The sequence below is a fragment of the Lissotriton vulgaris genome, chromosome 5, assembly GCF_964263255.1.
Source record: "Lissotriton vulgaris chromosome 5, aLisVul1.2, whole genome shotgun sequence".
Lineage (NCBI taxonomy): Eukaryota > Metazoa > Chordata > Amphibia > Caudata > Salamandridae > Lissotriton > Lissotriton vulgaris.
The window spans coordinates 1,241,051,372-1,241,074,475 of record NC_141693.1 but is presented as its reverse complement, the minus strand read 5'-3'; the positions used below and the strand labels follow the sequence as shown (position 1 = coordinate 1,241,074,475).

The 23,104-nt window shown below is 43.9% G+C and overlaps 1 protein-coding gene across 1 annotated transcript in view; it reads right to left on the bottom strand.

Moving 5' to 3' along the window:
* Positions 1-23,104, bottom strand: part of PPFIA4 (PPFI scaffold protein A4) — a 2,319,747-nt gene that overhangs the window by 836,645 nt on the left and 1,459,998 nt on the right. The window contains exon 22 of the mRNA XM_086923084.1: positions 1,054-1,229. Coding sequence (XP_086779210.1) covers positions 1,054-1,229 — 176 coding nt within the window. The remainder of the gene's footprint in view (positions 1-1,053; positions 1,230-23,104) is intronic.

The window sequence follows — 23,104 nt, the reverse complement described above, 5'->3', positions numbered from 1 at the left end:
ACATTAGCTGTCGGTTCCAATGCAGTGAAAGGCCAATGGCAATTAAGGCGAGCGCAGAGAACAATTGTCAACAAACCCTGCACATCTGCTTACCATGTCTATCTGAGTTTATTTTACATTGTGTGGCTTCAAAGACATGACATTTGCATATACACGATTGTTACTCTTGCTGTCATTGGGTCGTATGGAGAATGAAAGAACGGAGCACATGAAAAGCACCAACGTAAAAAAACAGCTTCGTTATAAAACTCTGAACATTGAAAAATCTTCTAGTCTCTATTTGAGCCTTAAATCGTGAAATGTGGCGGCAACCTCTTTTGATGCATGGTGAGAACACAAAAAATGCACATTTGCGTTACCCATGCACATTTGTTGTGTGCATGCATAGCTAACGCCAATCTTATTTATTAATGGTTAAACTTTTTTGGCCAATTTCTGCACCTCCGGATTCCGTACCACCAGGATTTTTAGAACCCTTATCATTTTAGTGCGCTTGCGCCCCAGCCAGCAGCTCTGGTCCGTAGATTGTTCCTTCGCCGCTGAAAGTGCATTAACCTTAAATAAATGTTTACGACTGCATTCAGCAGAAAGCGGTCACAGTGTACAATAGATCCACGAATTCAGACACCACTGTATTTTTGTTCCAAATGGGCTGCCAATGTGTGATAGTATTTATTTAAATGTGCTATAAAATGAAGGTATTATGTTTCTACCTATAGATTATCACCATATTTACATGAATGGGACAAAAACAGCTTGTTATTATATTGGACAATTGTGTGCACTGCACTTTGACAGAGGGGGGTTTCATCCACTGAACAGTTTAGTGGAATTCTGTATACAAGCTTTAGGATAAAATATATACTTTTAAGAAACATAAATGTAAATTAATAATAACATATTTAATCATTAAGAACTTTGCATGTATTACTTGTTATTATATGTTATCCCTTTGTCAAATAAAATGAGTGAAGCTGCAATAAAATTATCAGTAATTTTCTTAAATGGAGAAGTGAAGATTCTACTTTGCACACACTATTTGCAGTGGCTCACCGATGGAAGCTGTCGACCATCTTTAGGTGCACTCTGAGGTCCTTCTTGGTGAGATGGTCCAACATCCGTGCATCCACTAAACACTCCATGAAGTAACTGCGGTACTGTGGGAGGCCAAGGCTAGGCAGCCACTCATTCCCGATCCACTCGTGGTTCATATCCCCGTAGGCCAATGTCTGAAAGGAAAAGGCATATTGAACAACTGGTGGACATTGTATTCCCCTGACAACGCAAAAGCTCTCTTTAGACCTGGGCAAAGGCATGATATCCAGGTGGGCCAAAACTCCAACTTTACCCACATCTCATACCACGAGTACTAGAGATTGCCAGGACATGACAGAAGAATGCCGGGGTAGTGTCAGTGATCAGGATTAAGGTGCATGCACTACTATACTCAAATCTGCATTCGCCAGGCAGATCCGCAGCGCTACATAGTGGAATGTGGAATAGGAAGCGCGCTGTATCCTATGAACCATGAATGAAAAGAGTGCAGTGGAGAATACCAGGGATTCCCCAAGTGCCACAATACTAGTTTATGAACAATATTACCTTCCATGTGGTGCTCATTCACCCTCCAACAACAAATGTTTCCCATGTTCCTTGTGTAGTTAAGGCAATCAAAGGATTCGGCTATTGCTAGAGAATGGTCACCACTTAAAAGAAGTGAGAAGCATATGATGGGTTGGAATCCTCAGGCTTCTGAAATTGTATTACTTTATACCACTAGAGCAGGGGTCTCCAAACCGGTCCTGGAGGGCCGGATCCATTACAGATTTTTTGGATATCCCCATTGAGATACATGTACTAATTTTAAAAATCTGGCATGGATCCGGCCCTCCAGGACCGTTTTGGAGACCCCTGCACTAGAGCGTGTTACCCTGGCATATTTAAATCCCGATTTTGTCTGTTAGATTTTTGTGTGGCCCAACGTATATCTCATCAAAGTCTAAGTTCTACACCCAGGTAAATCAGAGGGATCCATACAGCTTTTAAGATATAGTCCTATATTTTTCTTAAGCACAATCCCTACACAATAGACAAAGTGCTCTGCTTACAAAAGAGGTGACCCCACCCACACTAGGTGAGCAGGACATGGGTCCGATGACGAAGCAAGTCATGGGTGGTATCTGTGGGTGAGGACCCAACAATTATGTTTTAAAAGGGTATAGATCACACCAATTTTCTCGAGTATGGATCTTACACTTTGATGATATATATGTTGGGCCACACAACAGAGCGAGTATCTGGTGCCTCGTCTTAGTATGCATTGTTGCACAACCAAACAGGGTACCTTTGGTGCAGACTGGAACAGAGCACCTGACAATTATTATTATTATTATTATAAAAGCTTTTGTAGCGCGCTCAATTACTAAGAAAATAGTATCCTGGCGCGAAAGAGAGAGAGGGCAGAGCAGAAAGAATCCTGAGATGGTAATGTAGAGAGGAGGGAGAACCCTACAGAGTGGTGTTAAAGAGGTGGGTCTTCAGTCCTTTCTTAAAGACAGTGATGGTGGGGGCTGTTTTTAGGTGGAGAGGAAGAGTATTCCAGGCTTTCGCAGCTCTGACTGTGATGGATTGGCCACCTAGTCTGCTGTATTTAAATTTAGGTACGGTCATTTGGCACCAATTGGCCGACCTAAGGGGTCGGTTGGGAACATACTGGACCAGTTTGATGGACGGCGCGGTAAGAGAGGACAAGGATTTTAAACATAATCCTGTGAGCGACTGGGAGCCAGTGAAGGGCGCGAAGAGGGTGGCGGACACTGGAGCTTCTGGGTATGTTAAACAAAAGTCACACAGCTGCATTTTGAATGACCTGGAGGCGATGTATAAGATAGGCCGGTAGACCACAGAATAGGCCATTCGCATAGTCTAATCTAGAAAGTATAAGGGCACGGATAACGGTCGCTTTGGCCTCTCTCGGAAGGAGGGGAAAAAATCTACGTAGCGTTTTCAGAGTGGAAAAGCAGACCCCTGTAAGTTTTTTTAAATGATCCTCAAATTTGAGGTCATTGTTGAACCAGACTCCTAAATTTTTAGCGGGGCCACCGATAGATTTAGGACATGGCAGGTCAGCAGGCCAGAGAAGATCGCTAAAATTATCTGGAAAGGAGCCATACAGCAGAATCTCCGATTTGCTTTTGTTGCATTTTAGCTGGGCGAGGGCTAGCCAACGAAAAACAGATGATAGGCAGGATTGGGCCGCCGACGTATCCAGGTTGTTTTTTGGCCATGTGAACAGAAGTTGGGTATCGTCGGCGTAAGTCATAATTTTTGCTCCTAACTGTTCTGCAAGATAGATGAGAGGGGTGAGGTAAATGTTAAAAAGCAGGGGGCTGAGAGTAGAGCCTTGAGGGACACCTGTAGTAAGTTTTTCGGGGGAGGAGGCAAAGGGAGGCATCCAGACTTGTTGCGTTCTATTTTCGAGAGAGGATGTCAGCCAATCGAGTGCAGGGCCTGTAATGCCTATGGCAGCTAGTCTGGTGAGCAGATGGGAATGTGGTACCGTGTTGAAGGCGGCAGAGAGGTCTAATAAAATCAGAGCCGCTCTGCCACCTCCATCCAGACATTCCCGGATAGCCTCAGATATTTCAACTAGGGCAGTCTCAGTGCTGTAGGCTGCTCTGAAACCTGATTGGGCTGGATGGAGTGCCCGAGAGGTTTCGATAAATTTGTCCAGTTGATTGAATGCGACCTTTTCACATATTTTGGCAAGAGCTGGCAGCAGTGATATAGGCCGGAAGTTGGAAGGGACAGCGGGGTCTAGTCTGTTTTTTTTTAAGAAGTGGGAGCAATTTCGCTTGCTTCCAGCAGGCCGGGACACTTGCAGTAAGAAAAGAACGGTTAATAATATGAGTCACCTCATTTCCAACTGTATCTGCTAGTCCCGCAAATACTCTAGCAGGACAGGGGTCAGAGGGGGATCCTGATTTTGAAGGCCGCAAGGACATTAACGATGTCCAGTTTCTCTACCGGGACAAAGTTGGCAAACTGCTCCGTGGGGTCAGGCATCATTGGGGAGGGAGTGGCCAATTGAGATGGAAAACTGTTACAGACTGTTAGCAGATCATCCTGAATTTTTGTGATTTTATCAACAAAGAACACAGAGAGTTCTTCGCACCATTTCTCCGAGGAGGCCAACAGAGTTTGAGCTGCACAGGGTGAAACAAAGCTTTTTACAATAGTAAAAATTTCCTTGCTGCAAAACAAGCATTTGCAATGCAATCGGTTCCGCATTTGTGAACGTTTGAGTTTTTGACATTGTGAACGATCTTGTTTGTTATTTATGTTTATTTGTTTGTAGTGGAGCAGATGTATGTTGTTTGTAGTGGAATTCCTGTGGTTTGATTTGGAATTGTTAGTTGTGGAATTGTGTGCAATAGGTTTTGCCTATGTGATTAATAATACTTTTTTGTGTAAGTTTTAGCTTGGTGAGAGTGGGATACTTGATCCCAGGTCCACAGGACAGCATGGACAGCAAAAGCAGAGCATGAATTGAAAGCAGAGGATGTGCTGCAAAGGAGCAGCAAGTAAATTACAGCGATGTTGGAATCAGCTAATGGTGAGTTCAGGTAAGTAAGGAGTAGGTTCATATTGCGGTTTTTCTTTTAAAGGTAGATGCAACTGAAGCTGGCTCAATGAGTTGAACTACTGCTATTCCAATCTGAGCCTAACTTGTTTGGCATCTCGAGTGGGCCTACTCAGCTATTCGTCCTTCTAGGGTTGACAAACTGAACGGCCTGCTATTTAGAACTCACATAAACTGCAACAAAGCGAAACCAAGCTTTAAACAAAACAGTAATTTATTTTAGAAAATGTGACCAATCAGTAACAAATGAATGTCTGCAGTAGAAGCATGTCTACAGAAAGCCTCCCTATTATACACTATCTATGTTCTTTTTTAGTATTAAATAATAAACACATGCAGCTCTGTTGTTGTGCATTATAAATGTTAACACAAAAGTTTACATTTTTTTGTGGTTGTGGTTTGTGTAAAGTACTGCATCCGGCCTTAGGCCGTTAATTATTAATGTTAGAGTGTGAGCCATTGCGTGTGGGGGTTTGAACTTTTTTAGAGTGCGAGGCAATGCGTGTGGGGGTTTAAACTTTTTTAGAGTGCGAGGCAATGCGTGTGGGGGTTTGAACATTTTTTGAAGTGCGAAGCATGGCGTGTGGGGGTTTGAACATTTTTAGAGTGCGAGGCATTGCATGTGGGGGTTTGAATATTTTTAGAGTGCGATGCATTGCATGTGGGGGTTTGAACATTTTTAGGGTGGGACGCATTGCGTGTGGGGGATTGAACATTTTTACAGTGCGACGCATTGCTTGTGGAGGTTTGAACATTTTTACTTTGCAACGCATTGCATGTGGGGGTTTGAACATTTTCAGAGTGTGACGTGAGTGGTTCTTTTTGAAGCCATGACGGGGGTTTATGGAGATTATCAATTATGACAATTTATTTTCGTTTTTGCCCTCACATGCCTTGGGGTGCTAAGTGAAGACTGGGCAACTTCCCAGGCAAAGAATGCTGATTTACACATTACAATTCTCAACCATCTCTTTCACCTGTTTAATGTGGGTGGTGGCTTGCTATCAAGCGTCAAAATGTTGGGGCAGTTATACATTTCTGTCAAGTATACATTATGTTTGAAAGTACTGAAAAGGAAACAAACAACAATAAAAAGGAAGGAAAATAAAGAATTCGTAACAAATAAACAAGAGGGCTTAAATTGCAGGTTGTAAATGTTGCACTTTTTGAACACTATCCCATAGTTATATAACAAATGTGTAAATTACATCCAATTCCGAGTTGCACCTCCCTGAAATGATAATTATGTTATGTGCAATTTACACATGGGAATGCACACACCTCAATTTACACCTGTAATTTGTGGCACATTTAACATCCACAAACTGCGGAGCTGACCTACTGCATTAGGCTCAAGTTGTACTTTGTTCTGTTAAAACAAATATCGTAGGAAGAAGTCATCGCGTTAAACGATCTCCGTTGACATCTACGTATGTTTAGATCATGAGTTGGGCCATAGGCAGATAGGGGACAGCACCGACCAGCTTGTTGGTGTGAAAAAGGCCGCTTTATTGGAATCAGGTGCATCTTACCAAATATATTCCCTTGGCCTGTGCCGTACAAAACTAATCCTCACTAAATATTGTCTTCCTGCCTTACCCCCCCACCCCCTCCTCTAAACATGTTCCCCCCTGCAACAATTATGAAACAAACTTGCCATTCCTAACTTCTGTACAGCTACCTATGTAAAATTCTTATGTTCCTTCATAACTGGAAAAACCACCTTATTATATCTCATACAAACTTATAAAAAACACCCCCCAGCAACAATAATGCACCACACCAGCACCTGTTCCAGCGACACCCCTTACAAAATTCCCCCCGATGCACCTGTTCCCAAGCAAAACAACCTGCAAAACTGAAAAGCTGAAACAACCACCCAGGAAAAACCCTGAGGAATACCGTTCTAAGGAAAAAGGTGAAAAAAAACCATTATCCGGGTGGGTGGGGCAGCACAGACCACAGACAACATACCAGCTTGTTGGTGTGAAAAAGCTGCTTTATTGGAATCAGGTGCACCTTACAAAATACATTCCCTTGGCTTGTGCCGTCCAAAACTAATCCTCACTAAATATTGTCTTCCTGCCTTACCTCCCACCCCCTCCCCTAAACATGTTCCTCCTGCAACAATTATGAAACAAACTTGCCATTCCTAACTTCTGTACACCTACCTATGTAAAATTCTTATGTTCCTTCATAACTGGAAAAACCACCTTATTATATCTCAGACAAACTTACAAAAACACCACTCGAAAGCCGGCTTTTGACACCCCCCGCCCCCCACTTAGGTATCCTGACTCTTCGAGTACCTGCGCACACCTATCGCCCTGTCCAAAGCCTCTTTCAGCTGCACTATGTAGTGCTCCATGCCACACCGGGATAGATGCACCCCATCCTTCCTAGAGAAGTATATCGCTGCATAACGCAGCTCCGGGTGTTCCATCCTCTCAAAACCTTCCTTGTCACAAAAAATTCTCATGTCCCTATTGAATTTCCTGCACGCCCTGTCTATTGCCGCTGGCTGCTCAGCCCCTCTCCAAATCCTCTGAGAAATAAATTCACACCATATTATATGACAACCTGCCCACTGTCTCCCAATCTCCACCAAATCCCGCTTCATTTGTTTCGCCAACACCAATCCCTTAAATTGCAACAAATCGTTCTCTCCTAAATGCATGACCAGGACATCAGGACACCCCCCCCGACTACTCTATTCAATACCGGAAATAGCTCATGCCACCTCATTCCCCCCTTTCCCTGCCAGTTACAACTGCATACCCTAGGGTCCAACTCTAGATTGAGATTCTTGTGCTTATCCCATTCTGACTGCTGAGCTCGATTCACAAAATAATGCCCTACGATGAGGATGGACAGTCCTGCAGTGTCCGGCCCCGCCACTGCACCTGAAAAGACTCACATGTAAGGCTAGGGAAAAGCAAGTCAGGCCTCTTCCTCCATCCCACACCCCCGCAACCTGATGTATGTCTTGTAACAGTCCGATTTCCACCGCCCCAACCGCATCCGCTCCTCCCTCCACCTTCCTCTACGCGCCACATCCATTGCGGCCCCTATGCAGAAAGAGTGTGTCCCAAAATGTCTGGGGTCCTCATCCATTGCCGGCAGGGCATGCCAAAGGACCCACAGAAGCTGTGCTGCCATTACCCGTCTCCCCATCAGAAAATCTCCCCCGTCACTGTGCACGCCCCGGACGCCAACCTCCTCCCCCACACAACTGGGCACACCGCTCGCTCCATCACTGGACCCATGACAACCCACTTCCCCACTCCCCCTTTGATCGGTCTTTGAACGCCGTAGCAGGACAGCCACTTCCCTGGACCTCAACTCCACCCCGCCACATTGCAAACCCTGCCGAGCCCTCGGCCCCACTAGCTCCGACACCCGAAATGCCCCAAAGTACATCCACAATATGACTGTGGAAAACAAAGTTGTCTCTTCCAGATTGTGGAAAATCTGCGGCAAAAGCCGTAGCACACCACCCACCATACCCTCCATAATGGGACGGCGCTGCAGCACCTTACTGCCCCTCTCACGAGCCCATCCTTCCAAGATACGTGCGCCCAATTCACCAGCTGACATCGTGTAGCACCACATCTTCCCCATGAATGGCATGGCTGACAGTTTCCCCGCAATCATCACTTTTGACATACCCTTGTCTTTCATTGCCAGAATAAACTGCACCACCTGTTCACACCGCACCCATTGGCTGTCATGTCGCTCGCGCCACTGTCCAGAAACTCCAGCCAAGCCTGTTCATACGCGCTTCATATGGAAGCAGCCACAGATCCTCTTGCCAAACTGTACGACCCTTTCTCTCCTACTGACCACAGCCCCGCCGGCACTGGTGTCTTGTATTCGTCCGCCTCCGTGGCTAACCCATGGAACCTCTGCCACTGTGAACGAAACAAAGCATCCGCAATGTCATTGTCCATCCCCGGCACGTGACGGCTTGAAACAAAATGTCGTGTTCCAAACATTGCAGCACAAAAACCCACAATAGCTTAAGAACTTGTTTGTCCCTGGCGGACTGTTTATTCACAACGTGTACCACTGACATCCACCTTGAATACTACCTTCTTGTGCACCAATTCCCATGCCCACACCGTCACAGCCACCACCAGTGCGAACAATTCCAAGAATGCAATGCTCCTTCCCCCGTTCTGACAATGTGGGGGCAAGACCTTCGCGCACCACCCCCCCTGCCAGTGCAGACTGAAGCCACCTACCCCCACTGTGCCCAACGAGATAGTCACGTCCCATTCCCATTCTTACGGGGCCATAGGGATACCGTTTAAACGCTCCAAGAAGGCTCGCCACACACGCAAATCCTCCTTCGTACCCACCGACAAGCGCAGATGATGGTGTGGCAGTGTCAATCCGGACAGGGACAAACCCAAACGCCACCAGAACGTGCGGTCCACCCGCACTACGTGAAGTTCAAGTGCCCCAACAGTACCTGTACCTCATGCACCATCACCTTCTGTTTTGCCAACATGGCGTCCACCAACAACATCATATGCCTCTTCTTGTCCCCCTGCAAGCGCGCTTCCATGGCCACTGAGTCCAGCTCTATTCCCAGAAATGACGGCACCGTGCTGGGACCTTGTGGCTTCTCTGGCGCCAGATGTAGCCAATGAGCTCTGTAAAACTATCCAGCTGTTGCTGGCAGTCCGCCGAACCGGGCAGTCCCACCAGGAAAAAGTCATCCAGGTAGTGCGTCACTGTCTCTTTGCCTGTGTGCCATGAAAAAGCCCACTGCAGAAAAGTACTTAACCGTTCGAACAACGCGCACAATATTGAACACCCCATGGGCAACGCCTTGTCCTCAAAAATGGACCAGTCGAACTGCATCCCCAGCAGTTGCTGGTCTACTGGGTGCACCAGTAACAGCTGAAAGGCCGACTTGATGGCACATTTAGCCATGAACGCCCCAGTCCCCAATATCGCCACCAAACTTTGTGCCACATCCACTGAGGAGTAAGACACTTTGGACAACTCAGCCACTATGTAGTCATTGACGGTTAACTCCTCAAAAAGAAACGGGAAATGGATCTCCGGCGTCCAGGGGCAGAGCCAGCACCAGATGCGGAGACCGTTCCACATGCGGGTGAGAATGGCGTCCTCTAACTATCGTAAGCTGCGCTTGTTTCCAGCGGTAAGAGCTGTGCCTCCCTTAACTTAGGTTCTTCCATTTCACCAGCTTGGGACCAGTGAGTCCTATGCCCCCTGATGAAGTTGCAATCCTTTGCAAATAAGGTAAAGAATATTTCTACAGCACTTCGCCATGTTACTAATTTAAATCACTGTATTAGAACAGGCTGTCTTTTTTGAGAACGGCGAACACGCTCATAAAAGAGCGCAATTTACCACGCATAGTTTGCCTTTTAAGTCAATTGGGTTTTCTAAAAATGTAAACCACCGTTATACTTAAGATATATTTAAGCAATAAGTACCTTTATCAAGATAAGGCTCCGAAACGAATATATGCTCCTGATACACTAACAACTTCCCCTCTCCAATAACAACGGGACGAGAGATACCACTAGGATTGTATGCTTTTTTCCACCAGATGCACAGCCACATAAGGTCACTGATTTACTATGGTCAGATAATCTGGTATACTTTTTTACTTAAACATTCTGACATTGTGCACAGATTTCGCTGTAACATGTAACAATAGCCGCGATAGTCCAATATGGCACCACACCTCTAGATACAGTGTACAATAAATACACTAATATAAATTATTCCAAAAAGGAGTTTTTTCAACGGTGCTGGTCTAATACCCCCACAATTGTATGTTATGTTTCTTGGTGTTTCTTTTGTCTCTACTGCAGGAAACTAGAACAAATTAGAAACTGGGTGTTAAGATTAACACTATTGATTACTACACACTGGATGGAGGGCCCCATTAATTTCCATCTTGGGGCCCTCCATCCAGTCAGTTATGAACATCTCTCTGACGAAAGGACAAGTTCCGAGAGAATGGAAGATAGCGGTGGTAAACCCTATTAGGAAGAAGGCGGCTCTCCCCTGGACAGATTTGTCCAACCTTCGGCCCATTTCCCTCCTACCCTACATCGGTAAGATGACGGAGAAGCACGTTAACACCCACCTATCGAATCACCTTGAAGCAGCAGAAGGCCTGGACCCCTCTCAATCTGGGTTCAGGCCAAACCACAGTACCGAATCGGCCCTACTAGAAGTGACCAATAACATCAGGTTGACACTTGATAGTGGGGGGTCTATGATTCTGGTGCTGTTGGATTTGTCTGCTGCTTTCGATACGGTGTCTCATGAAGTGCTTCACGGTCGTCTGAGGGGTGTAGGGCTGGGAGGAACGGCCCTGTCTTGGGTAGAAAGCTTCCGTTCCTGCCGCTCTCAAGAAGTCAGGCTGGGCTCCCATAAATCCATCTCTAGGGAGCTCACCAGGGGTGTGCCACAAGGCTCTTGCCTTAGCCCCACATTATTTAATGTGTATGTGGCCCCCCTGGCCGACTTAGTGAGGCCATTTGGGTTTACCCCGATATCCTACGCTGATGACACCCAGCTGCTGTTCCCCTTTGAAACCTTCTCACCTGCTCTGCAAAAATCTTTTGCAGAAGGCATGAGGGCTGTGTCATGTTGGATGGCTGAGAATTGCCTACAATGCAATGTGGGCAAAACAGAGGTTTTATTGTTCGGGGAGGCAGCAACACTATGGTCTGGGGAGTGGTGGCCCACAGAATTAGGACCAGTTCCTGTCCCAAAGCAGACTGTCAAAAACTTGGGGGTGCTATTCGATCAAGCCTTGACTTTTAAACATCATGTCAACCAAGTTGCGGCCACCTGCTTCAGAGCCATCGGACTTTTGAAAAGGGTGTTCCCCTATATACCCGATGGTCACAGGAAAACTTTAGTCCAGGCACTAGTGATCAGTAGATTGGACTACTGTAATGGCCTTCTTTTGTCAACTAATGAAGGCCAATTAAACAAACTACAAGTAGTCCAAAATACGGCGGCGAGGTTAGTTCTCAATGTACCATCTAGAACTCCCTCCCGCCCCCTACTAGCCAAACTTCACTGGTTACCAGTGCGGCAACGCACGAAGTTTAAAATTCTGTGTACCATTCATAGGTGTCTGATAGGAAAGGGCCCCAAATATTTGACTAAAGCTTTTCTACCCTATGTACCAGGCCGATCACTTCGATCGAGTAATCTTCAACTATTACAGGTCCCAAAAATAAAAAAATCTCGCCAGGGAGGTCGTGCTTTGGCACATACAGGACCTATCCTTTGGAACTCCCTTCCCATTCAACTGAAACTCATTACCAACCATTTATCCTTTCGCAAAAACCTTAAGACTCACCTTTTCTCTTCCAACTAATCAGTTTATGATTTACTATTTCTGTTTATGATCAGGCACAGGTCAAATGTAATTGTTCCATCATAAGCGCAGAGATATCCTTTCGGGGATCTAGTCAGGCCTATAGAAGCACATAAAATAAATAAAATAAATAAACAAGTAGTGTAAGTAAATGAATGTTATGTGTGTTTTGTCTGTCCTGACGAATGCTCTGTAGACCCGGCTGGGCACAGAAGGAGCAGAAACATGTCGACGTTGCTGATGATTTAGTATAACAAGATCAAGTAACACGATCCTGAGTTATACCCACTATTTTTAATAACAAAATCTCACCTTTTTATAGTAAAGCTCTATATTGGTGGTTTTTTGTGTTTTAATAATCACCTTCACTTACTCCTATTTTTCGGGGGTCCTCCACCTCTCTGGACACTACTACATGAACCAGAGGTTGCCTCAGGATGAGGTAGGCATACAGCACTTTTGGACACCCAATGACTATGCCACAACACGTATGTGGGGCGGAGAACCGATATACACCGCACAAATAACATAGCATTTATGAGGGTGATTCAATTAAACCTACATTCATGTACTTACAAGTGCCCATTCCCAATTTTGATTGCTTGATATAAAGAGGAGTAGACCCTGCAGGAGGCATGTCCGGAGAAAGATCTGCTGTCCAGAAGTCTCCCCTGAGGATCTAGGTACTACAGGACTCACCAGAAGACGTTTTCGCCGTAGCTCGAGACTAAGGGACTGATTTAGAGTTCGGCAGACAGGTTACTCCATTCCAAAAGGACTGATATCCTGCTCACAGCAGTACAAGTGCCACTGGATATAATGCACATGTAATATGGCAGACGGGATATCCATCCCGTTTTTGACTGAGTATCCTGTATGGCAAACTTCAAATGAGGCCCGAAGTCTGTAGGTAAAACCTCTGACCCGCACAACCCATTTGGTGGATCTGACCTTCGCTCCATTACCATCTGCATGGAATTGTGCCTATGTCCCAGTCTACCATGAATTGTTGTTTTTCTATTATCTTTAACTAGTTCTAGGCCCCTTTGTCTTAAAACATTAACAATCCATATCTCCAGTCCCCCTTATCTGAGATTGATGATCTTCTTGTTTTTTTGACCATTACAATTTTCTCTATGTTTTCAAAAGTGGTTTTGGAATTTTATTTTGTTGTGTACTTTACTTTAAAAGGGTTGGTACTGCTTGAAATTAGCAAACGCTTCTTCAGGGAATGCCTGCTGCTCATGCCATAGCTTCCAGGGGTCAAGCATAGATTCTCTCTCTGATTTGCCCTAACTAGAGTGGGTTTATTGAGTTGGTAGAGTATCCGCTCCCAAATTATTAACCCCATTTAAAAAAATCCCCTTGTGATGTTGGGAACTATACACAGGACCTGACACTTATGAATTTCACGGTAAAGGCTGAAGAAAGGCTTAACTGACATCAATTTAGACAGCTTCAGACAGAGCTACATGTCACTACATAAGACCAATGCATTGAGGTGTCACTATTGTGCCGCAACTATATCGAAATATCGCTATCAGCATTGTCCAGATATGAATATAGTCTAATTAGATACTACATCAATACCTCGAAATTAAGAATAGACTTACATTGAGGCATATCCTCATTTTACCTTTACAACTTAACGTGAACCAACCCTTAAAACTAACCTTCAGCCTGACCCTTAAACCAAACTACCATAACCACTACACTCACTCTCACCCTATACATCACCCCTAACCTGAATCATAGACATAGCACTAAAACTAACCTTTACACTCATTCTAATTTTAATATTAAACCTAACCCCAACTTTAACTTTACCCATATTTTAAACCTAACTATTTTGATGTCGGTCGGAAACCCTCCGACCTATGATCAGAGGCTTTCCAAAGTACATCTTCGATTTCACTTTCGACTGCTTTATTACATCGACGGTGGTCGAAGGTGAAACCGGTCGGTCATTCAGGCTGGCATCCAACAGGCTCATGGACCCCGGTGGCCAGTCAGAACCAGCATGTAATCCCTTAAGGATGGCGATCCGCAGTCGGGATTATAAACATAACATAACAGGTGTATTTGTAAAGCGCACGTTCACCCCGGCAACGGGGCATTTTGGCGATGGAATAACAGATCTATATTGTTCCCCAACTCAATGGTACTCATTTTATTGACCTCAAATGGATAAAAGGCTGAGTGGACCCGCCAGGATTTGAACCTGTGACCATGAGGTCGAACACAGGCCCCTGCAGTGGATGCATTAGTCCACTGAGCAACCAGACTCGGCAATAAAGTTGGTTTCACACAGGCTTTTCATGTCAGGCTTTCTGACATGAAAAGCCTATTGGAAAGCGATTTTGGGCATCCCCAGCAAGGCCTGTGCAAAATCGGACTCCAGTTGGGGACCAGGGGGGCACATTTGGTGCTCCCCTTTCAATCCCTGCACCGAGTGGCAGGCACTGTGTGGTACCTGCTACGCCGTGCAGGGATTAACATAAACTCTAATTTCTTTATGGGAGCTTGTGCTGCTGCCGGTTTATGGCCGCAGCACAAGCTCCCATAGAGAAATGGAAGTATGCGACCGCACCATGTGCAATCGCATTGTAAAAGCAGTGTTGGGACCACAACGGTGTCCGTCTGACATCGTAATGAGGCCCTTAGTCTTAAATATCAATCCTAAAACTGGTCCTTGACCCAATCCCAAAGGTTTCCCTAATACCACCCATAACCATAACCCTAAGGGTAACTCCAAACTTTTCCATAATCTTAGTTTTAAATCTAACCCTAACCCTAAACTATTACGCTAAGGCTAGTCTTTAACTATCCCTGGCCACTTATCCTTCACCTAACATTTACCCTAATTCTCTAACATTAGTCAGTTTATTGTCCTCAAAGTAGTAGTATTGTTTATGTAGACTTATTCTGTGTGATGTTATTTTATATTGAGTGAAAGAATTCCCCTGTTTATTCTAACCATGAATTTCATTCATGAAGCACGGGGACTGAAGGTAGCCTGGGGATGTGACTCAGAAGCTCATATCTCATGAATTATTTGTTGGCTGCCTTAAGCCTGAGCGCGTAGTTTTCATAGCCTCACACACTCTGATCAATACAGGATGGGGATCTGGTGTGAAGCATTCACAGAATACTGTCATCTGAATTTTAGAAGACACTTCAGATTGTCTTACTAGTACAGAATCCTTGTTGACTGAGGCCTAAGTGGTGATGTTTGTGCCTACCATTATGCCAGGCTACTCTATAAATAGTGGAAATTGCTCTAGGGTATGGAAGGAACTGTGGCCAGGCCACCTGAATTATGTGATCTCTCGGCTGCAGTATTTCCATGTAATTATATATTTGCTGCATTATCATCCTTTCTTACATTTACAGATTTCAAGAAAAAAAAATCTAGCTCCAGTAAATTAAAAATGACTGAGAGTGCTACCATTAGAATAAAATGCAGGGTCTGACACTGCATAATTAACTCCCTTTACATTTACATTGCTGTTAGGATTTCACATAGATAGAATTGTTATGGAATATGGGAACATGTTTTTTTTTCCACAGCAGGAAATACAAACAATATACATTTGAAGGTGTATAAAATAGTAAATTATGAGCCATTATTTGTCATGTAAATATATATATTTTTTACAGTTGATGGCAATTCGTGTTTACATCACGTAGGGTCTGCTGTACTATTCCCACACAAGGGGTATGTAATTTTCACACCAAATGGTTTGAGACTGGGTATGCGATTTGAAGTGCAACGTATCTATTTTTAAGTTGCATCGAAAATTTAGACATTTCTAGAGATCACAAAATGACAACCTGCCTAATGATTAATCAGGTCACAGTTTACCACTCCTCTGCGATTAGCTGCAAATTCAGGGATGGAGAACTGCAAGGGACACCAGACCGGCATCCTTGCATTTTTATTCCCAATAGGGAATCATAATTTTAAAAAGGAGCCTTGGTCTATTAAAATCACGTGTTCTGTTGGAAAAAAAGATCCCATCCGAAATCCATTCAGGCAGGCAGTGGTCACTTGGACCAATTCTTCCCCATCACGATGCCGCCCCACCACCCCCGATGCCACCATCAAGATTCCAGAATTTCTCAAGAGGGACAATGTCTACTTTGCGATCCAGATACGAACCCCTTTGGGGTGTCATTGTCTGATAAACAGTTTGTGACCTCCACTACAGTGACAAACCTTTGATACATTCCATACCAAATCACCATTAGAACGGGACACCCAATCCTAAATGTAATTTGGTAAACATCAGTTATCCCATTTTGCAAATCAGACAATATGTCCAAATTAAAAAAAATGGGTTTCAGACATATTACAAAGTCATTTTGAGGTGCCATGCCCTGTGATTTTGTGAATCACTAGGTATACGAAAAAAAAATGGCTTCTTACATCAGGCACAAAGTTTTCAAAGCAGCTCCTATTTCAAGATTGTATCCAAGGGCAGATTTAAAATGTTATAACACAATGCAACATTACAAATAAAGTTGATTCACAGCTTTGTGGTAGGGAAAGAGTGAGGTGGAGAGCTAAACTGTTAGATCTGGCATCCTTTGGAGTGGTTTCCCCTATTTTTGCTTCTGACCTGTTATTGACTGTGAGCTACAAGGACTATCTCTCCTACCGGCTAAAACGGGGATTGCCTTGAAATATCTTTTAAGTGTACATTCTCATTGGGAGCTGATAGAGATATGGGTCTCTCAACTCACAATTTAAAAGTACATCTTTTGGTGAAGTTGGTTTTTAAATTGCGTATTAAAAAATGGCACTTTTAGAAAGTGGGCATTTTCTTGCTTGACCATTATGTGCCCCTGTCTATAGAAACCACATCTGGGTTAGGGTGACAGTTGGGCTCTTGTGCATTCACCGTAAACAGTCACACAAAGGGAGCTGAGGTGTACCATGCATATCCTGATGGGGCATAACCAGGATGATGGGCCTTCCTGAGCTGGAGTGGTGGGAGGAGTTGTCACTGACAGGTGAATAAGACAGTTCCTGCCCCCACACAAAGCTGACTCTACCCCCTGCAGTGAGTCAGGAGCCAGGTAAGATAAGGCAGGGTCTTGATCACTACAAAGACTTTCCTTTGAAGTTTGCCTACTTCAAAGGCAGAAATGTGTATATGTATTGGACCTCTAACACTCTTAAATCAGAACACTTGACTAAAGGACTTTCTGCCAGGAAGAAGAGCTGGATTCTGAAGGAGGGACTGCCACTCTGCGTGTTATTTTGTTGTGCTTGCCTGCTGCTTGCTGCTTCTGTCCTGGGAGTGAAAGAACTAGATTTTGCTTTTTACATCTTACGTCCAATGTTCTCCAAGGACTTGTGTGTGCTTTCCTCCTGTTATGAAGTCTCATGGCCATTACCTAACAGTGCCTGGTCTTTTCTGCTGAGACTTGCCAAGTGGTGCCAAATCCAGTTCATAGGCCCTTGGGAGAAGAATCTGGTGAACTGAAGGAGAAAATCCACGCACCAACTCCAAGCATCTGTTTTTATCGACGCATAGCCACAGGTTTTGACCCACTGCCTGTGCCTGCACCGAAGCGCGGTTTCCGACCAGCACATCGACATTGGCTTTCACCACAGGCTCAAGCGTTCCACCTCAGTATGCCAGAAGAAGTACCACAGCATGATATTCGACCATCACATCGCCAAAATCTGTGACAGACTGCTCCAACTCCGATACATCGCCAGCTTCAACGCTGTGGAATTAACGCAGTGCATCTGGATTTTTGACTCATCGTCTCTGGCCGCAGATTTCTTCAGTGACGTTGCCTAGCAGTAAGAAACCAAGGCCACGTGTCCGGAGATCGACACATCACCTTCCCTTCAAGTTAGGAACTGACGCATAACCTCTGCTCACAGTTAAGGAACTGATGTATCACCTCCCCTACGTAGCAGTAAGGAACCGATGCATCACCTCCCCTGCCAGTAAGGAACTGGCGCATCACCTCCTCTGAGGGTAAGGAACCCACGCATTGCCTTGTTTTTCCGGCGCCTCTGCCTGGTTTGTCTTTGTATTTTTACACATCCAATTTACTTTGTGCTAAAAGAAATGAATCTATAGAATCCATGGACTGAACTTATTTACGCTTTGAAAAGTGATATTTTCACTTGTGGATGTTCGATTTTTGTTATTTGGGTCCTGAATATTGGCTATTTTTCTAAACTGGTGTGAACTCAGTTTGTAGTGTTTTCAATGTGTTACTGTGTGTGTATGTGCAAATACTTTTACACTTTACCTCTGAGATACGCCTGACTGCTCATGCCATACTATCAAGGGGGTGAGCAGGGTTATCTTAGCTATGTGACTCCTTTACCCTGCCGAGAGTGAGGGCTCCTACTTGGACAGGATGTAAACCACTGCCAACTAGAGACCCCATTTCAAACACAAACTTACTAAATATGGCTGCTGTTACTCTCTTTTCCTGTGCTGGCACACAAACAGTATGCACTGTTTTGGAAAGACTTGTGTGTGCAGTAGTTAACATAGGTTATTAACTGGATAGGTGCACTTCCAATATACAATCCTGTGCCTAGACAACCTTTTAAACAGTTCAAACAATGGATGTGTACTGAACAGTGCAGCACACAAGCAATGTGTGAAATGTTATAAAAATAAAAACATTTCTGCAACTTTGCTTGTACATCAACGAGGCATTGTTTTTCTACTAAAATAACAGTTTAACAATTTTAGCAGATAGGGCATTATGTTAAAAACCGTAGGCTGTGAAGCTGGAATTCTAAAACACCACCAGTGGAATGCCACCTTGAAGCAAAGTAGCACATAGCACTATTTGTGCAAAAAGGAGCAGTTTTCCTCCGAAAAGAGACGGGTTGCGCTAGAACCTAAACACCCTATCAAGACTTTGTGCCACTTTGCATGTGCCTCAAAGAGGAGTTGTTTTTCTACTTCCTGAATAGTTTAACAATTTTAGCAGATAGGGCATTATGCTCAAAACCGTAGGCTGTTAAGCTGGAATTCAAAAGCACCACGCATGGACTGCCACCTGGATGCAAAGTACCACTTAGCACTATTTGCGCAAGAAGGGGCAGTTTTCCTCCTAAAAAAGAATGGTTGCGCTATAACGAAAACACCCATTCAAGATTTTGGGCCACTTTTCATGTCTTGCAAAATCGCAAAGTCTTGCTAAACCTTCCCCTCATTATTTAATAGTGCCCTAAACATTTTTTATCTCTTTGTATGGTCAGATGTCTTGCATCTCTTAGTGCTTAGTATTTAGACACTTGCTTAATAAATATATAATCCACAATACAGTGTCACAAGATTGACAATGAAAGGTGGCATGCAGAGAAGCTCTACATCGTGAGCAGGGAATAGGAAACATTAAAGAGGCGCACTTTGTATTGCTATGTATGTGTAAATGTAGGTGTATGTACTAAAGAGAGCTACGTTGAATATTATTTTAGACAAATTATAATACTAGGGAGAGATAGAGGACAGTATCCCATGCAAGGCAATTTTGATGAATAACATTTTTCATAGTATTTGCTGACTTTGTATAGAATTGCTAATAAAACTTTGTTTTATTTTATCTTTTATTGCTATATAATTCAGTCAATGCTGCTGCATGCGCGTGTGCTGTACTGCATCGATATCCATCGTCCCTGGCAATAGCTTTTGCTTCTATATCTTTTCTCACGATCACATCCATTGATAAATCTGCACTAAGTGCTGAATTGCTATTTCTTGTTGCAGCCCCACTGTTGGCCAACCCCCTTTTTGAAGACCTATTCTAAGGCTGCTATCGGTATTCAGGTCATCCTTTGCTAATGGATTCCTCCAGTGTCTATCATCGGATCTAGTGTAAATGGAATAAGAGCTATTAATCTACTTGATGGCTAAAAGGTGAAGTCAAGAACGCGAGGAAATTGGTCAGTATCAATTACCAGACCCCAGGCTTATCACTGTATAACAGCTCTACTAGCCTCAAAACGTACTCTGCCTTAAATATTGCTGCGTTAAAGAATTCAAGCCAATGCTGTAGTTACAATTCCATTATTAACAATTTCCCGGTTACATTCTGACAGAAACCATCCACTTGTGACTTCACTTTCAGATCCATGCCAGCCTCAGACACCTCCACTTCAAATATTTATCATAAAGAGCTGGAGCAGACTCTGTTCAAGTAGCTCACTATCCTTAAACCTTATCTGTACTTACATTCTGGATAGCCCAAGGTGGGCACTTTGTTATTTTATATAGACTGCTGCAGGCAAACTATACTTTTATTGCATTCCCTTGCTGCCAGGGGCCCTTTGAGAGAACAGGGCCAATGTTAATTAGTAAACTTGGTGTGTGGTGGATATGCCTGGAGTGGGAAGGCCACTACTAGGGCTGAAAAACAAAACATTTTTGAAACTTTGTTGGTATGTAAGGAGGTGCAAACATGTTTAACCGCTGTATAATGAAGGCAGCTTTTTGGAAGTAGTAATGTGTGTCATAAATGTTTGCACATGCTTGTTTTGTCACATTTTGTTGTAGTGGTGATGTGTTTAGTTGTTTTTTTGTGCTGCTTTAGGTCAATGTGTTTTTGTTGTGCTGAACGGCGGTTATTGCATTGCATTTAATTTTGACTTTTTTGTTGTGCTGTGCCCTGTTATGTTTTAATTGTGTTGATTTGTGAATATTAACACCTTAATTGCGGGGACTTTTTCCTACAGCGTTGAGTACTTTTTTTGGCTATTTGAGATAATGTGAGCACTTTTGGCTGCATAACGTATTTTCTGTATAAGGTTTTCATGCCAAATTTGTGTCATTTTCTTCCTGGGGATTTTAAATGTACCCAGGGTTTATGGATTACCCAGGAGAGGTCTGAAAAAATAGGCAAGCTATGGCTAAAATATGAGATTTCTGGGGGAAACAGGTAAAACTGCTCTGGATTAAATTTTCTTTCCTAAAATAGGCATAAAAAAACGTTTTGCTGTGCTAAAGTCGCCATCTTCCCAGCTTTCAGGAACATGCAGAGCTGAATAAAGTAACACGTTTTATTTTCACAGTTTTGGCTTTTTTCAAGGCGGTAGCCCATGTTACCTATCTTTTGTGCTATCTACCTACTTACAGTTTATGGTGGAAACCAGTGTAAAACACATGGGCGATCCAGGAAAGATATACATTTCCAAAAAATAGAAAAAATTGTGAATGCAGCAAGGGATCATATGTGTAGATCTCTCAAGGGTTTCCTAAATAAACTAAGTGGACTATTCCGATGTCAATGGGCCCGCCACCAACAGAATGTAGGTGGCAGGCCCACTGACATCTACATGAGCAGTCCGACCGCCGGACTCTGATTCGGAGGTCAGAGGCATTGGGCGGGGGGAACAACCAATGCTTTTGTGACGAGCTCAAGGAGCTCGTCGTTGCAGTGGACGAACAGTAATCGCTACAATAGGGGCGGTGCCTGCTCAGGCACCGCCTTAGCGATTACAATGCCAGTATCCCTCTGCCTTTTCAGATGGAAAGGAACTTTGAGGGCCCCTAGCAGGGCCTCCGCTATTGGGCCTGGTGGTCATATGTGGTGCCTCCCCACACATCCATGTGCAGTGTGCCAGGCACCATGTATGTGGAGGCACCAGGGGCATGCATGTGTAAAATATGCCTTTTTCAGTTGCAGCTTGTGCTGCAGCCCTTTTTCAGGACGTGGCACAAGCTTCAATTGGAAAAGGCATGTTTCCGACCATCGTGCTGGCAGATGCATTGGAATACTGGGAGTGGAACCGCCAACTACAAGTCGGGCGGTTCCACTTCCACTGCATTGTCAGTCAGATGCTTGTCCAACCAACATCAAAATGAGCACCTAACTGTCAAAATAAAGAAAAACTGAAAATGAGTAGGAAAAAACAGCCATTTGTGACAGTATTTCCATCTGTAACCTTTTATCACAATGGCCGATTTACAAAAGCAAAATACCATTACGTCCACTAGACCGTTCTAGTTGTGGGGAAATATAAAGTTTTTAGTTTCTCCAAGAACTCAAGGTACCCAGAGCCACCGAATGAGCTGCACCATACAATGGATTTTCTTTGTATACCAAGTAGAGACCAATTTATATGGTGAAATATGTAGAGTGAAAAATGGGTATCAACAAAACCTATGCATTTATAAACTGGACACAAGATATGGAGTTTAGGAGCAGTGGTTATTTGTATATCTCTGAATCTGTGGTTACCCATACAAGCATATGATTTAGAAGGTCATTTAAAAAATGTCTTCTTTCTGACCCTCTGTCTCACATTTGGAAGGCACAAATTCTGTGAAATCCCATTAGTAATAACAAATGTTCTACTATTCTATGCTCCCACATGTTGTCTGCTATAAATAGCACCTCACTTGTGTGGGTAGGCCTAGTGCCCATGACAGGAAATGGCCCAAAATGTAACATGGACACATCACATTTTCCCACTCAACACTGACCCTTTTTTTGCAAGGTGGGTGGCTTTAACTAAAAAAAAACAAATTCTCCACACTTCTGTGATGCAAAGTTCTGGAATCAGCAGGGAACCCCACCCTTCCTTACACCAGCATTCTCCAAGTCTCACAATAAAAATTGTACCTTGCTTGTGTAAGAAAGCCTAGTGCCCGCACCAGGAAATGGCCCAAAATGCAACATGGACCCATCATATTTTTCCACTCAAAACTGATGCATTTTTTTCAAGCCGAGTAGCCATGAATTCTGGGCCCTAGCTAATCCGGCAGCTAGGGAAACCTAGCAAACTTGCACATTTTTAACACTAGACACCTAGAGGAATCTAGGGTTGAATGACCTGCATGGGTTTCACCAGGCTTTGTTACCCAGAATCCCTTGCAAACCTCAAACTTTGACTACAACACACATTTTCCTCACATTTCTGTGATGGAAAGTTCTGTAATCTGCGGCCAACCACAAACTTCTTTCTACTCAGCATTCCCCCAAATCTCCCTATAAAAATAGTACCTCACTTGTAAGGGTGGGCTAGTGCCTGTAACTGGAAACAGGCAAAAACACAAAATGAATACATCAAATGTTTCCACTCAAACAGG